The following is a 17,495-nucleotide window of genomic DNA, read 5'->3' as shown; positions in this document are numbered from 1 at the left end:
AAAGTGCATCAATAATTGGATTTATTAAACTCAACCAGCCAATCCGGTGATTGACATCATTGAGCATCATTCTACACAATTGGGATATGATGACAGGCATCAATCAAGTCAGCGAGCCTGACCACCCAATCCCGGTAGTTCCCTCTTACGACAAGCAAGCGTCACTGAAGACCAATTCAGACCCAGATCTTCACCGGTAGAACCATATATGGCAGACTGGGTGTTTGTGGGAACTGGATGGACCAAAATATGGCAGCGAAGTGACATGCAGAACAATATCACACAGGTACAGACCACAGGTCAATACTTAATACCTTTCAACCAGGGGTCCGGAAAATTTAAAATCCCAATCGGACATTTGCATTTAGGCCACGCCCCCTTCAAATAGCGTATTTTAGTACGACTTTTCACACACATTACAAGTTTACGTATTCATAATATGATGAATTATGAATTGTTTCAATTTAAATTGTTTAATTCACCGGAGTTTCAACTGACTGCCAAGCTCAAGTTGGCCATGTCAGCATGAACAGTGTGTCAGTCCTTGATAAATGATAGTTTTGGACATGCACTTGGTACATGTATTATTAGTTACACAGCGATAGAAACTAACAGTTTTTGTCCACTAGTCCTTATAATGATAACATATAGTAAAACCCTTGTAAAGGACAAATTTCTACTAGTCCTTTGGATACCTTAACTATTGAGCAGTTTGGTAAGGACTACAGGAATAGTGCCAATTTCTAACGCTGGTTGTAGTGTCTTAAGTTGCCGTTTATGGCGTCATATTTTTCTGCTAACCTAATATGACACCGTATAAAGCAACTAAAGACACCATAACAAATTTATTATGCCGAAAAGTTTACACTATTTGGTATCTTTGTCGCACATGTCATGTCAAAACTTAAAACTCAAAACTTAACACTTAGACATTAAGGGTCAAAGGGAGACTACTCTTTAAACCTCAGATTTGCAGTTGGTCAGTAACAACCATCTTGGATTTTTACTAACGGTACAGGCTCGTATGGGGTTTAGTAGTTGTGCTCTCTGATTGGTCAAACTCACTTTGAGGCATAATAAAAATTAATATGAGGATCGAATTTTTCAGTTATAGGTTACACTGTTGCATGTTTGATGTATCTAAATCGAGTCCTGAAAGGTGTAGATAATCCCAGTTACCGTACTTGGGTAATAAGCGCCCACAGCGATATTTGTTAATATGTTGGCTTGTGAACAATCTCAATTAGCACCCCTTCTGATTGATCAATGTACACACAACTTATTTATTCATGTATAATACTCACTCGTGTGTTATATGCACCCTTATTTATGGGCAATTAAATTCTGGAAAATATATCTGTCGTGTATAATACGCACAGACTTTTCTTTTGTATCATTTCAGGCTGTCAGCATAAACCACAAAATCTATAATCTTTCAACTGTTTTTTTCCCACTAAAATTATATTCTAATAAGAGACCCCTATTTCTTATTTTAAGAGCACCCTGGGCGCTTAATACGTCAAATACGGTATGCTTAATATCTTAACTATCTGAGCTACAGTTTATTAAAGAGATGATGAAAACGAAAAAATGTAGAATTAATATTTTTATTCTTGAATAATTTTAATAAAATGTATAATTGAAGAACAAACATTGGGTACAAAGTTGAAAGGCATGTATATAATTTGCATATTACAATTGTCCACATTCAAACCCATCTATTCACAGCGGAGAAAACCTCAAATTGGGGTGAGGATATCAATACTGAGAGTGTTATCAAAGTAAGTTACGTCTGACATGAGATAAGTCTGATGCTGAGGAAAAATGTATTTCAGCTTCATGAGACTATTTCAATAATATTCCGTTCAAATCACCAACAATAGAACGACAGAATGAACACAATTCCATAAAAATCATTAATAATCAGCTGAAACAATTTATCAACGCATCTCAAAGCTCAACAATTTCATACATAATGGGAAATTTTGCACCAAGACATTTCATAGAAACTGGTACTGAATAACATCCAATGTTTGGGGTCTGTTGTATAATATTTGTAACTATATGGCTGAAATACATCTTCCCTAGGCAAGGGAGTTAACTGACTGTAAAAGTCCACTTTTCACCCTTGCCTACCTAGGCTGGAATTAAGGAGTTATATTTTAGCTGGACTAACAAGTCTATGCATAATCCAATCAAAATCGCGTAATGAAATTGACATCCGGTTTGTTAACTGCCATGCAGATTTCGGTCGATTGCGGGATTAGCAAAACATGGCATCAACAGATATTTTCCAAATCTTTTCATGTTTTTTATCAAGGGGCATAGAAGGAACTGAACTTTTAATAGCCACTGGTGGTGCTATGATTGAGCCCCGTAATTCCAGCCTAGTTCGGCAAGGGTTGAAACTGGACTTTTATAGTCAGTTAACTCCCTTGCCATGGGAAGATGGCTGAACTATTTCCAATGCGCTTAAATATTAACACAGTCTAATACGGAAAACAAATAGACGCAAAATATGTGTGGTTTCTTTTCTTAGGCCAACCCAGGTAGGTGTTATTAAAAAGTATTTTCTTCTTTTAACTGGTTTATCTGAGTGTTAGTTTGTTTGCTGGTTGGTTGGTTAACACTGTACTCATCAATATTCCAGATAAATGATGTTGGTGTGTTTATATTTTGTTTGTTGGTTGATTAACACCACACTCTGCAAAATTTGAGCTATATGATGGTGCTTTATAAATGATCGAGTCTAGACCAGACAATCTAATGACATCACAAGCATCATCTACACAATAAGGATACCATGACATGCATCAGCAAAGTCAGCGAGCCAGACCACACGATCTGTTTATAGTTGCCTCTTACGACAAGCAGAGCTAACGGTATATTTAGTGAAGCTGAACAAAAACCTAGAGGCATTAAACAATGGCACTATCAGGACGGTAATATAATTTATGATGCAACTCTAGAAAAATGGGATTGCGTTATTCATTTTTTTCGTAAAAAGCACACTTTTTTTGTCAAAAGTTTTAACATCAAGTATATGATTTTGGCACAATGTAAAAAAAAAACATGGCTGGAAAACTAGGAACAACCAGACCAACGAGAATTCTACTGATGGTAGGTTAAAGCCATGTAGGAATCTCTGGCAGAAAACTACTTATGTACATGATGTACTATCTACTGGAAGATCAAAAAGTGAATATCTATAAAAGGTGAAATCGGAATGTCTGTAGAATTGGCTATAATGCTGTAGTTTACTGTCTGCTATCCTCAACAAAATTACTATCTACTGGAAGATCAACATACTATATACAGGTAGTGAGAATAAGAAGACTTTAATTTAACATGGTAAAAGGTTGTTTCTTAAAAAGTCATAGGACAAGTGGTAGAAGTAAAAAGAAGAATAAAATTGAAAAAACACATTTTTTAAAGTAGTTGTTTAAAGTAACATCATCTGGCACCTTGAATGTGTATCTTAAAGAACAGTAAAAACATTACTTTCCATATGAATGTTCTTTGGGCCTTTTCGTCATTCCCAAAATTTGTAACAGTCCTGCAGGAAAGAAGTAAATTGTTTTAGATAATAATACCTGACAAGTTTTATTACATGTTTTACAGATCTGCATGCAATTTTTATTCATTCTCCCAAAAGAAATAAAAAAATTGTAACCAGAACTTATCATGTTTGGTTACCATGGTTACACTGACAATTTGTTCTCACCAACTTGCTCCAGCTAAACCTCACACGAAGAGAATGGATAGCAATTTATCCCCCCAAAAGAACCTCCCAAATGTGGTCGTGTGTTATGCATAAATAAACACCTTAAGAGGCGCAAAGTGAAAAATTTAGAGTTCGATATCTATATTCACAGATTAATTGTCCTTCGTGTTTTTGGATATTTTGGGAAGAAGCATCCATGAAAGAAGGACCTGGAACTAAATTGGCCTGGACTTAATTCATTTATATTTTGGAGCACAAGGACATAATTAAAATAAAGTGCCTGAGGAATGTTTGGCAGCTCCAACCAATGCCTCAGTAAAATATCTGCAATATTAAAAGACAAGATCGTTGGAAGATGAACAAGTGACAGATTGGTGAGAATGCTGAAGTCCAAGGCAAACACAGACACTGTACACACTTCTTCTATCATCATTGTTATCTTGTAATTTTTTGTTTTACAGATTTTTGGCCCAAAATTCAGGTCAGTAAGTCGAAAAAAAATCATAAACAATATTCAAATTTCAAATATGTATGCTTAAAATTTCCTCTTTTGTCATAATTTGATTGTTTTTAAATTAATTATAAATTTAAAACAGGTTTAGTTATGGTACTTTATCTAACTTATTTATATTGATAGAGACAGTGCTTTTCATTTATTTAAAAACTTCACATTTTCAATTTTTTTAAGTCAGTGAATTCGTAAAACAAGTTTTTTAAAAAGTCTGGCCTAAAAAGACAAGAATGTCTGGAAGATGAAAAAGTGGCAGGCACCCTGAGAATGCTGAAGTTCAAGGATAACAATAGTGAACACGGGGGCTGTTCCAGTAATATCACAGCGTGTCAGCTTAATGTGTTAGGAAACACTGAACCGATGCAGGTCACAGACGTGCAACCCAGAACCATGGATATGGCTCTGACAAACCTAGAAACATAATCAGGGCGAACCTGGATTCAAACCCATGATCATAGGTTCCTGGTGTGCCCAAGGCACGCAACTCTGCACAGCGATTGGGAAGTTTTAGATGACTGGGCCACTCCTGCCCCCTGAAAGAATCAAGAAACTGAGCTAGACACAAAGTGACCATAGCAACCTCGAAACACGACTATAAAACCTAAAAATGGTAAACTACCTTGTACTTTCGTCACATTAAAAACACGATGTTTCCTTAAAAATTACTTCATTATAGCTCATCCAAGACATAAAAAAATCATGAAAGGTAAAAGATGAAAATTATTACATCATTTTGTTCTGCAGTCGGTTTATACTTATTGTCTTGGATCAGCCATATTCACTACATATGGTTAAAACATACTGCCACTGTCTTCCATATAAGGAGGAATCTCCACAAAGCATTGAGCCATGACATTAACAAGTGGCATCCAACTATGTAAACATGATGTGGAACATTTCAGTATTACATGGTTAAAACAATTTGCATATTTTGCCAACAGTTGATTTCCTGGACCGGACAGAGTTATCTCCCTGCTCAACACAGTGCCCCCTAGTGCCTAGTATCTGCATTATGCAGTTTGAATCATCAAAATCAGATCTTAGTGTTCAATACTGCTAAACAAAGACCTGAGGACATCTCTCATTACAGGTCACATCAGAACGATCTTTGCGAACTTTGACATAAATGGCAAAGTCATATTGTCTGATATCTGATTGGCATGTTAACAAGATTGTTAGGAAGGGCATCAACTTGGCTATTTGGAATGACAAATGTATAAATCCTGAAGGTTTAAGTTCTTGTACACAGGACAGCTGAAAGATCATAGTTGGAGAATTCACATGCTATGTTCACATGTTTGAAACAATACTGACTAGAGACATGACCTGATTTTGGGTAATGTCGAGATTCAGTGAGTACCGATATGCATGATACTATGTGTGCACGTTCTGTGCTGGTCTTCAGGATGCGCTGCTGAAAGATGTGATCATTCAATCATCAGATTATCAGACAAGAATCATCATCATCACAGAATTACCATTCCTCCTTCGAAGAACCATAACAACCTTGAGAAGCAGTCATCATTCAACACATCAACAAATGGCGACAGTTCATCTTTCAACATGTCAATAGATGGCAAAGTTCATCATTCAATACATCAACAGAAGGCAACAATTCATCATTCAACAGATGGCGACAGATCATTCAACAGATGGTGAAGTTCATCTTTCAACATTTGGTGACAGTTCATCATTCAACACATCAACAGATGGCAACAGATCATTCAACACATCAACAGAAGGCAATCTCATTCAACCCACTATCGGCTGACCTTTCATCATTCAACACATCAAAGGGTGACTGTCTATCATTCTACACATCATAGGGTGACTGTCAATCATATAAAATAAAATCTTCCTCTGATCCAATACCTGCCTGCATTAAAATCTGAGGACATCACCGTCCTTGACGCACAGGGGTATCGTTACACATCAGATTCTAATGATAATGATAATCAGTTATCATCGCCAGGGAAGGGCATGTGTTCAAACATATAGTTCCAGCCCAGTTTGTTGAGGTAGCGGTATCCTTTGCCCTCCAAGTACTCGACGGTAGTGACGATTGGTTCACTGTTATGAAGCTGTTCATATATAATGTATGCAGGCTTAAAGCCAAGGTCCATCCACTGGTGCAGCAGCTGAAACAGAATGCAGTAACATGATTGGTTGGTTGGTTTGTTGTTTAACGCCGCACTCAGCAATATTCCAGCTGAATGATGGCGGTCTGTAAATAATCAAGTCTGAACCAGACAATCCAGTGATTGACAGTGAGTGAGTGAGTGAGTGAGTGAGTATGGTTTTACGCTGCTGTTAGCAATATTCCAGCAATATCACGGCGGGGGACACCAGACATGGGCTTCACACATTGTACCCATGTTGGGAATCGAACCCAGGTCTTCAGGTTTAACCACTCGGCTACCCCACCGCCCCTTAATTGTGCAAAGGCAAGCTTCCTGTGAAAACTATTGGGATAGTCCTAGCATTTGTGGCATCAGCCCATCTTCAACAGATCTGTGTTTGCCAGCAGAAATTACCTTATCTCCTAATCCTTCAGCATCAAGGGAGAGAACTCCAAATGTCTTCGGCACATTGTATCTCCTTGCAAACGTCCTCACTGTCAGACTAGGCACCTTCACAATAAAAGGATGTTTATTTTTGGTCTGTTCGTATTGATAACTCTTCATGGCATGGCTTTCCATTTTGTCCACAGAACTTGACAACACAAAGTCAACCATGCCATCCTTGTCGGACAGGATTCCTTGTACCAGGGTCAGGTTCTGTTTGCCCTCATTGTATGGGTCATGGTTCCTGAAACAGTGATGTACACAATGACATAATAATATACTGTAAATCTTAAAATTAACACGAGCGTGAATTAAATGCGAAAAATGCGAGTGGTCTTTGCTCGCATTATTAAACATCGCATTTCTATCAACAATAAGACATTTCGGATAGTAGAAATACCAACTCAGACATACGCTGAAAACAAACAACTATGTATTCCACATCACTGTTTATTGAACAGCACTTGTAACAAGTATATAAACAATGCCATTCAAACACTAATTACATCCTGTGAATTGTCACTGCTGGGGTCAAGACAAGAGTTCTACACACTTGTGTCATCACTGATCACACCTGAAAGTCCAGACAGACGCCACCCACGCAACACGGTGTCTTTGTTCTTTGCAACTGCGTCAAAGGTCGACACGAGCCAGCGCGCATGTATTGTTTTTGCGGAAGTACTCTACTCAGCGCTAATGAGCAGTGCTATTTGGTGTGTGATTGGATTAATGTAAGGTTGGATGAGGGTGAGGATTCTCCTGTAAACCTGACAGAGGACATTTTCTTTAGATATAAATCCACTGATGCTTGAGAGGAGGGGGTGTCGCATTCATATTGAGTCGCATTATTGGCTACGGTCCAGCGGTCACATTCTTTTGGAGACACATTAATTTTACGATTTACAGTATGATAACCTGAGCAGGGGTAGAAATTAAGAAGGTCTACTAGCCTGAATAATGATAACATATAGCAATACCCACCAAAAGGTAGAATAGGTCTTCAGCAACCCATGCATGCCGTAAAAGGTGACTATACTTGTCGTAAGAGGTGACTAACGGGATTGGGTGGTCAGTTAGCCAGACTTGGTTCAGAGCTCCAGATAACATTTTGAGCAATTGAGTTTTTAAGCTTTCTATTTTAATTGGGTTACTATATTTTTCATTGGGTAACTAATATTTTGTCGCTAATCTATTCATCAATCCATTGGGTTTTTCCAAAAATTAGTGAGCCTTTTGAGATTTAAAAAAAAGAGGAAATAATGTTTTAGATGTATATAACGATTATATACATATAGGCTTGACTAGGGAAATATATTAGCTCGTAATTGTGTTTCGGAAATTTGCTCCATTGTACATGTTGTATGCATGCTGAAAAATCTTCATTTATTGTTTTCAAACAATTAAGTTTTTCAGTTAATGCATGGGTTTCTGTACGCAAGTTAATTGAAAGTAATTGGGTTTTTAATAGTTTTGGTGGGGTATTTTACGCAAATACGCAGCTTATCTGTACTCTATTGGTTGATGCATGTCATCATATATCAATCGCGTGGATCCATGCTCATGATGTCAATCACTGAATTGTCTGGTCCAGACTTGATTATTTACAGACCACCGTCATATAGCTGGAATATTGCTGAGAGCGGCGTTAAACAACAAACCAACCATCAAGCAACCCACCAAAATGTTTGAAATCATACTGGCCCTTAGGAGGGGGCACAGGTGACCTAGTCGTCTTAGGTGCTGCGATTCGCTGTGAAGAGTTGTGTCCCTTGGGCGTGCCAGGAACCTATGATTTTGGGTTCGAATCCCAGTTCGCCCAGATTATGTTTCTATGTTTGTCAGCACAATACCCATACTCGTGGGTTTCACCAAGGTGGTACACCGAAACTACATCAATGTTTGCCTGTTTCTTTTAGAGTCTCTGGATTTTGTGGCTAACTATTCCAATGTAGTTTTCAAGAGAAGTCATACCATTCAGAACACAATAAAAGCCACAGGGAAACCACCATCCAGTCACGAGCTAGAACCATCAGCAGCAGTGTACCACATTCCGTGCAATTGTGGACAAGCTTACATAGGAGAAACATCTAGAGCCGACAAAACCCGAATAAAAGCTCAGTCTCCAAAGATGACTCTAAATCAGCTCTATCAGACCACATCCGTGACAACCCAAGCCACAGCATTCAGTGGGAGAGAGTCACAGCCCTCACCACCAACCTCAAAGACTTCAAGATCAGGAAACTACAGGAGGTGAGGTGAAATTGGGTTTAACGTCGCGTCCAAGATTATTGCACTTATATAGCGACGTGCATGCACGTGTATGTGTGTGTGTGGCTGCTTGTACTAGTCCGGACTGATGCCGATTTATAGTGCTAGCTCACTGAGATACCATGCCGCAGTTTAACATGAATACCCCACCCAGACACAGTATACTGACTCCGAGCCGACCAGTCCTTGTTTTAGCCCCTTAATGACGAGCGCCAGAGAGGGTAACAACAAGTACAATCTTTTAACGTCTTTTTGTATGACATGGCCCGGGATCGAACCCCGGACCTTCCTCTCTCCGGGCGGACGCTCTACCACAAGACCACGGAGGCGGTCAGGAAACTACAGGAAGCCATCAACATCAAAAGACTTCAGCCCTCAATCAACCGTGACCAAGGCTACTACATCCCCCCCCCCCCCCCCCCCCCCCGGGCGTACCATCAACTCATGAAAGACCCCAATCAGCCATAATCCCGTTGTTTATATTACTGGCTTCATCCTTTGTTTATGTCACTGACTTCACAGATGATTGTCATCACTACCCTTGTGTGTACATAACAGGCTTCTCTACTCCAGTATAACAATATCTACTCTACTGTATAAACATTGCCTCCTACTTGTATATATACTTGCCAACCACACTCTGTATATCACTTGCTTGATAACAGTGTTAGAACTTACACCGAAATGTCGCTCTTAATTGTAATAAAGAAGTTGTTCATCCATACATTCTTATCCTTACTTAGTACTCCAACTTCTAAATTCCTATCAAAGAAGTAATCCTTACTATTTATTGTCTACTTATGAAATTATGAAACGCATGACGCGTTGCTTAGCATTTCTTTTGGTCAGAAGTCTGACTACTTAAACAAACCATCTGTCAATGTGGAATCTCATCGGTCTATGACCGGTGACCAATGGCCATGTGAAACTCTGAACATTTTTTAAAAATAATCAGGTTTCAGAACAAATTCCGGCGCAGTTAGTGACTTGGCATAACCCCACTGCCACAGGCTAATTTGCATACCACGTGACCAGACTTTTTCAGAAATCAGAATAGAACGGACTAATGCAAGTATCTCGGGGCGCTTTACATTTTCTTTGGCATAATTATATAGATATGCCACTACCACTGCGACAGTGAGTTGCATGAGAATACATATTTACACATCAAAGTGACAGTATCGCTAGCCCTCCGTAGAGCTTCGATGACAGCAAGTGGAGCCGTACAACCAATGTAAACATAGGATAACTACGCAAATGGAAATATTTTTTTCACCATTTAGGATATTTTCTCAATGAAACTTAACCATTCTATGACATATGTTTATCAAGAAGTGTAGACTTATCAAAAATGAAACAGATGAAAATCGTGCAACATCTTGAATGGACTGTGTAAGACGTGACGAATTGTCACATGGGGCTGGCCTGTGGCAGAGGTACTATGCTGGTCGCATGGAACTCTGGGTAGGAGAATGGTTTCAGAAAAGTTCTACTGTACCTCTTGTTGTTCAGCTTGGCCAAGTTGATTTCATGTGACTGTGGCTCTACTAGTATCGCGCTCCATCCCCACTGTAGAAAGTTAAAAGAGTTACTAGAAACAAGACCGTCATTGGCGCCAATGTCAACAATGAGACGCGTATAGGGGAAGTCAGTCCGAGACTGTATACGTCTGTACAGGAATGTGGCTTCACGAGCGTTCGACACATCGATTCCTAAGAAACTCAGACGAGGTTGTGATATTTTGTCGTTCCCACTGCTTGGATTCGATACGATGTATATTCGCCCTATCGTCTCTTCCATCATCTTGGCAAATCCTCCGTTCCTGCCCACTCCCACAATTTCCTGCAATAGATAGTCAGAGAATAAGTGAACTTATGGGCTATGAGGTGAGTGAAAACATAGCGTTCCACATTATTGAATGTGTGTGTATGTGTCTGCTAGGGGTGACTATTGGTCTGGAAAACACTATTGCAATAACTATTGATATTGAAAGAAACTATTGCGGTAACTATTGATATTACAAGCAACTATTGCGATAAATATCGATAGTTTTCAGTGTATCATTTTAGATGGATTTTAGAGTTGAATTAAATCTTGGAACTCAAGTTTCTTTTGAATGTGATAACAATAACAACAAATAAAAAGTTAAGTTTGAAATATGACTGATTTGTTGTTTTTTTACCATGTTTACCCTAATAATTTAAAAAAAAGGAAATTCATGTGTAAGTAACTCCCACACTCATGATCAAAAGAAAAACAAATTTGTACAGCATTGCATGTAATTAATTGATGTATTTAATACAATCGAAACTATCAATATTCCTAACTGAAATCGATACTATTGATCGGAAACTGATTTAACAATCGATTAATTGACTTTAAGTGCTTCCCAATAGCAATATATCGATATTTCGATTTATTGTGAAACCCCTTGTGTCTGTTTGTACTTGTTCGGACTCATGCCGGTTTTATAGTGCTTGCAACAATACCATGCCTCAGTTTAACATAATTACCCCACTTGGACACATTTTACTGACTCTTAGCCGACCAGTCCTTGTTTTATCCCCTTAATGTCGAGGGCCAGACAGGGTAACAACAAGTACCATCCACGCTTTTTGGTACCTCACTGCTTTGGGATAAAACCACTGACCTTCCACTTTCTGGGCAGACACTCTATCTACTAGACCACTGGGGTGTGATCATCTTCCCGAGGCAAGGGAGTTAACTGACTATAAAAGTCCAGTTTCCACTCTTGCCAAACTAGGCTGGTTTTATGGAGCTATATTGTGGCTGGACTAATGAGTCTATGCATTGTCCAATCAAAATCGCGTTACGAAATCGACATCCAGTTCGTAAACCGCCTTGCAGATTTCGGTCGATTGCAGGATTTGCAAGGCATCTGTACTCAGTGTCAACAGATATTTTACGAATCTTTTTATGTTTTTAACCAAGGTGCTCACCTGATTTGATACACTCCGCAAAATGTAAGACCCATTTTATAAATTATGGATTTTGATTATTGATCTGATCATTTTGACTAGGAGCCTCCATTTTGTTTGAATTAAATGCAAGTGATGTTTTGTTTTGTTTGTTTGTTGTTTAACGCCGCACTCAGCAATATTCCAGATATATGATGGCGGTCTGTAAATAATCGAGTCTGGACCAGACAATCCAGTGATTGACATCATGAGCATCGATCCACGCAATTGGGATACGATGATTTGCATCAACCAAGTGCAAGTGATGTGGGAGGTGGAATCTGATTGGTCAGTGGGAGGGACATATAGGGATAGAACATGCAACAGCCACTGGTGGAGCTACGATTGAGACCAGAAATTCCAACCAAATTCGTCAAAGGGTGAAACTGGACTTTTATCGTCAGTTAACTCCCTTGCCTCAGGAAGATGGGGCGTGATATGTATATCTGAATTGTTTGTTGATTGCACGTCCTTGTATCCCAATTGTGTGGATTGATGAATCATGCTCATGATGTCAATCAATGGATTATCTGGTCCAAACAGTTTCACATAGGGCACTTATCACAAAATCAACACCCAGACTTAGCGTTACCATGATCAGTGTCCGAAATAATCATGGTAACTGCCTGCCTGCTCATGACTGGTAACTTTTCTGTCGGCTGCATGAAATATTGCTCCACCTCCCCGACTGTCTGGCAGATGACTACTTATGTAATCAGTTTTATTATAACTTCTTGTAGATTCTCATGTTTGCATTATTTCAACTTAATCAAGAAGTGATTTGTCTCTTAGTTTTGCGATTTTTCAATATTTATAATGTCTGAATGCGGGCTGGTAACTTAGAAGATGGACAGGCAACACTTATGGGTCACCTGCTTGACTTGTTGGGTGTTAAAATTATTTCAAAAGCTGACCATGATTACCGTATTCGACGTAATAAGCGCCCAGGGCGCTCTCAAAATTAGAAATAGGGGGCTCTTATTAGAATATTATTTTGGTGAAAAAAACAGAGTTGAAAGATAAATTTTGTGGTTTATGCGGACAGCCTGAAATGTTTATATACGACAGATAATTTTTCCAGAATTTAATTGCCCATAATTGAGGGTGCATATTACAGACGAGTGCGTATTATACACGAATAAATAGGTCTTGTGTACATTGATCAATCGGAAGGGGTGCTAATTGGGATTGTTCACTAGCCAATATATTAGCAAATATCGCCTTGGGCGCTTATTAGAGCGGGGCACTTATTACGTCGAATAGGGTATATAACTTACAGAAGGTATCACATGACCAGACTTTTCTCTTGTTTGTATACATGGTAAACAAACATGCTTATATTGAAACCAGAGCAGTCTAGGCTTATGAAAGAAATTCATTGTGATTAAAAAGATATGCTACTACAACTTTGACACCAAGGAGTGTGACCATATATCTTTACACATCAAAGTGACCCTTTTGTTAGCTTCAACACCTGCACTTGGTAGCCGCACAAACACAGTCTGGACAGCAAACCAAGGACAGATATGCAAATGTGTAAGTTGGAATGTAGGGCTGGGAGGGGGAACTCGGGTCGGGTGGGTACTAGGGCTGTTACGATTCACTCGCGTATTCGGTGAATCGAACCGTATCCATTCATGAATTGAATTCGTTATTCGTGGTCGCTATTATATGCAGAGATTTCTTTGATTTCTTTGAAGAAAACACTCATATATATATAATTTGACAGTATTGTGGTCATCAGTCATTGTGGTATTTGAGCAGATTCTAGTACCTGGATAAATGCAGTACATATAAATGTATTTAATATATTAATAATTAACCAACCATGTCAGATAATTAATGTTATTATTTTTCACTGAATAGAATAAATTGTACATCAACTGCTGACTTGTTATTGTATTCGTGAATAAATATTCGTATTCGTTACCCTATATTCATGATATGAATCGTATTCACCTCATAGTGTATTCGCTGCAGCCCTAGTGGGTACTGAGTATAGGACTTGGATATCCACAGGACTACCCGGACCCGTGGTTAGTCACGTGATATATTGTTTAATGACAAATATTATCTAGAACTCCATGGTTACACAACAAGTCACTGATGTTCACATTCCTGTCTGACTATGCATGCATTCCTTCATATATATGAATAAAGATAAAGCTTCAGTCAACTTCAGTGCATGCATGACCAGATGGTTTTATATCTGTATCTAAATACATTGTTCACGTCTACAGTCAAACTATTCCCAATTGGACATCTTGTACCCATCTCTTGAGACCTACATCGGGTACCAGGTAGGGTAATAGGGGGCGGGTCCCCGGGTAGTAAATTTGGACCCAGAGCTACAGATAAGCAGCGTATTTGTGTAAAATACCAAAAAAAAACATTCAAAACCCAATTACTTTCAATTACCTTGCATACAAAAATGCATGCATTAAATGGAAAATTCAAATGTATAAAAACTTACAGCATGTGTAAATACCCAATAAAGCTTTTTCAGCATGCGTATGTAGCAGGGCGTGGAGTCATCCTACAGCTAGATGACATCCTTACCTTGTCAGCTTGCTGAGGGGGTTAACCTCTTTGGTCATTGTGGACAAGGCGTCCGACCTCTAATCAGCATCCCATCACGGGACTTGGAAATTTTATGGCCGCTACATTGGCGCCCAACGTGGGGCTGAACCCATTCATATTAAATTTGAGCAAAATAAGCCTCAGTACGCTACTATGCGGCCCGGGACATGCCTTCTGTTGACGGGGGAGTATGTAGCAGGGCGTGGAGTCATCCTACAGATGACATCCTTACCTTGTCAGCTTGCTGAAGGGGTTAACCTCTTTGGTTATGTGGACAAAGCGTCCGACCTCTGATCAGAAGGTCCATGGGTCGAATCCCATCACGGGACTCGGAAATTTTATGGCCGCTACACGTACAAAGGAGCTAATTTCCGAAACACAATTTCCGTGACTGTAAGGTGGGCCAAACAATCACCTTTGTAGAGATACTAAGTGGATGAAAAGGAACTCCGGTCAGGGAATGTCGCAAAATCCAGATTTAGAGTTGGGCTGGGACGAGTCCAAATTTACTACCTGGGTACCCACCCCGCTATTACCCGCTACAGGTCTCAAAAGTTTGGTACAAAATGTCCGATTGGAAATAGTTTGAGCGTAGCCCTGGTAAAATGTACTGAAATATATTTATATGTATAAAACGATCTTGTCATGCATACACTGAAGTGTTATTTTTATTCAAACGTATAACGGTCAGAAGCAATGGTGCTTAGTCAGAATTAAAGAAATGCAAACATTAGTGACTTGTAGTGAAACCATAGAGTTCCAGATATTTTTTTATCATTAAACAATATATAACGTGACTAACCACGGGTCCGGGTATAGTCCTGTGGGTACCCGGGTCCTACTCAGTACCCACCCGACCCGAGTACCCGAGTTACCCGTCCCAGCCTTACTACAGAGATACATGGAGGGTAAGACAAGCCCCCCCCCCCCCCCCCCTTTTATTTCGAAAAAAATCTTTATTTCTGTATAAATTACCACCAAAGACAATAAATAGATCTTAATTGTGCACCCCCCCCCCCCCCCCCCCTTTTCAAAAAAGCTGTATCCGCCCATGTGCGGTATTGTCTTTACTTTACCTGGAATTTCTTATTATTCATTAACTTATCCATGAGAGAATTCCCAGGAGCATCCAGCACCGTTGATAACTCCTTCCTCACCGACATCAGCGCCACAAGCACCAGGGTGTTGAACACAACAATCTCGACAACCACAATCACCAGAAAGGCATAACACAGACATTTGCACAGACCGCGGTTACGGCATACACTCAGTTTGAGTGCCATGTTACCACAGTGCAATTTCGGAGACATCCAACTACGGAAGTGATCGAATGGTCAACATCGACAATCGGGTCCACAATCGGAACATCAACTTCACTCTCTCCGGCTGGCTGTCAAGTATCATTGCTCGTTAACATGGTCAGGTCAATTTCTCCACAGAAACAACCCCTTAATGTCAGATTGCAGATTGAAATGGAGAAATGACAAATGGAATCCCCCGTTAGCCTACGTCAGTCACTGACATCGTAGATCCGGGACTGACTCTACACCAGTCCTTGCTTGATGGGGTGTGCTGAAATCCGAGGAAACACGCTATGGGTACATAATGAGAGTTACCTCCCCTGCTGAAAACTGTCCCCAAGTATTGATCGACAACTTGATCAAGTTGATGTGTCGAAGCAGAACATAGCCCAGACTACGAAAGTCATCTAGTCACATGTATACAGTGTCTTGAACAATAATTAACATTTGAGATTTGAAAGATATGTTTCGGACTAAAGTCTTTATAAACAACTTGAATATATAGCCAAAATAACAAACATTAAAGGGGCACTGATCTAAGGCACTTCCCCTGACAGGATGTTGCCTCTGTTATTGTTCCCCCCCCCCCCCCCGTGAGTACCCGGAGGATACGCAACGCAACTGAGCGTGACCAGAGACTGGGCTACCGTCTGCAAGGACAGCTAAATAAACTTGTAGGCTGGAGGCAATATTTGTTTTACGCATTTTTGAATTTGATATTCCAGTTTTGATCATTTTTTTGTTTTCTCATCTTTACGTTTCAGATAAAGCTATTGATAAGAAGCTGAATATTAAATACCATCCTCGATTGTACAGTGTATTATCACGATAGAATGAAGATTTTGCCACAGAATGGAGATGGTAACAGCGTGGATTATCGAGGATGTACATTCGTATGGAGAGGTAAATTATTAGTAGCGCTACGACTGTTGTAAGTCTATGTTAAAGTTTGGAGTTACGATCGTCTTAGCACTAACGTCGTGTTGTGGAACGTGGCCCAGGGCACACTAGGACAAATACACTGGATTGTATTCCATTCTGTAACAGTTGGTACACATCGTATCATTAAAGTCTTCAAAGACAGCTGAGCAAGAGAACTGAGCACCGAAAACAAGACAACCTTAGATATTACCAATTGGAAAATTATATACCGTATTCAACGTAATAATTAAGCGCCTAGGGCGCTCTCAAAATTAGAAATAGGGGTCTCTTATTAGAATATTATTTTAGTGGAAAGAGTTGAAAGATCGAAAATGGCGTGGTTTATGCTTACAGCCTGAATGTTTATATACGACAGATATACGTTTCCAGAATTTAATTGCCCATAATTAAGGGTGCATATAACAGACGAGTGCGTATTATATTATACGCGAATAAATAAGTCATGTGTACATTGATCAGTCGGAAGGGGTGCTAATTGGGATTGTTCACTAGCCAATACATAAGCAAATATCGGCGTGGGCGCTTATTAGAGCGGGGCGCTTTTTACGTCGAATACGGTATATATTTTGTATATTTGTTTTGTCCCAGACCACTCAAAGTACATGTACACAGGTACACATTCTGGGC

At 39.5% G+C, this 17,495-nt stretch overlaps 1 protein-coding gene across 1 annotated transcript; it reads right to left on the bottom strand.

Annotated features, from left to right (window-relative positions):
* Positions 1-1,593: 1,593 nt before the first annotated feature.
* On the bottom strand, positions 1,594-16,460 carry LOC124150818. The gene is made up of 4 exons (XM_046522896.2): positions 15,702-16,460; positions 10,566-10,909; positions 6,770-7,043; positions 1,594-6,373 (listed from the first exon to the last, which is right to left on the bottom strand). Exons 1-4 carry the CDS (start codon positions 15,933-15,935, stop codon positions 6,191-6,193), a joined length of 1,035 nt encoding a protein of 344 aa, XP_046378852.1. The 5' UTR covers positions 15,936-16,460; the 3' UTR covers positions 1,594-6,190.
* Between the last annotated feature and the right edge of the window lie 1,035 nt (positions 16,461-17,495).

The sequence above is a fragment of the Haliotis rufescens genome, unplaced genomic scaffold (genome assembly GCF_023055435.1).
Source record: "Haliotis rufescens isolate VD_foot unplaced genomic scaffold, xgHalRufe1.0.p SCAF_21, whole genome shotgun sequence".
NCBI classification, from domain to species: domain Eukaryota; kingdom Metazoa; phylum Mollusca; class Gastropoda; order Lepetellida; family Haliotidae; genus Haliotis; species Haliotis rufescens.
Note: the sequence above shows the minus strand (reverse complement) of the source record. Positions and strands in the feature narration are given on the sequence as shown.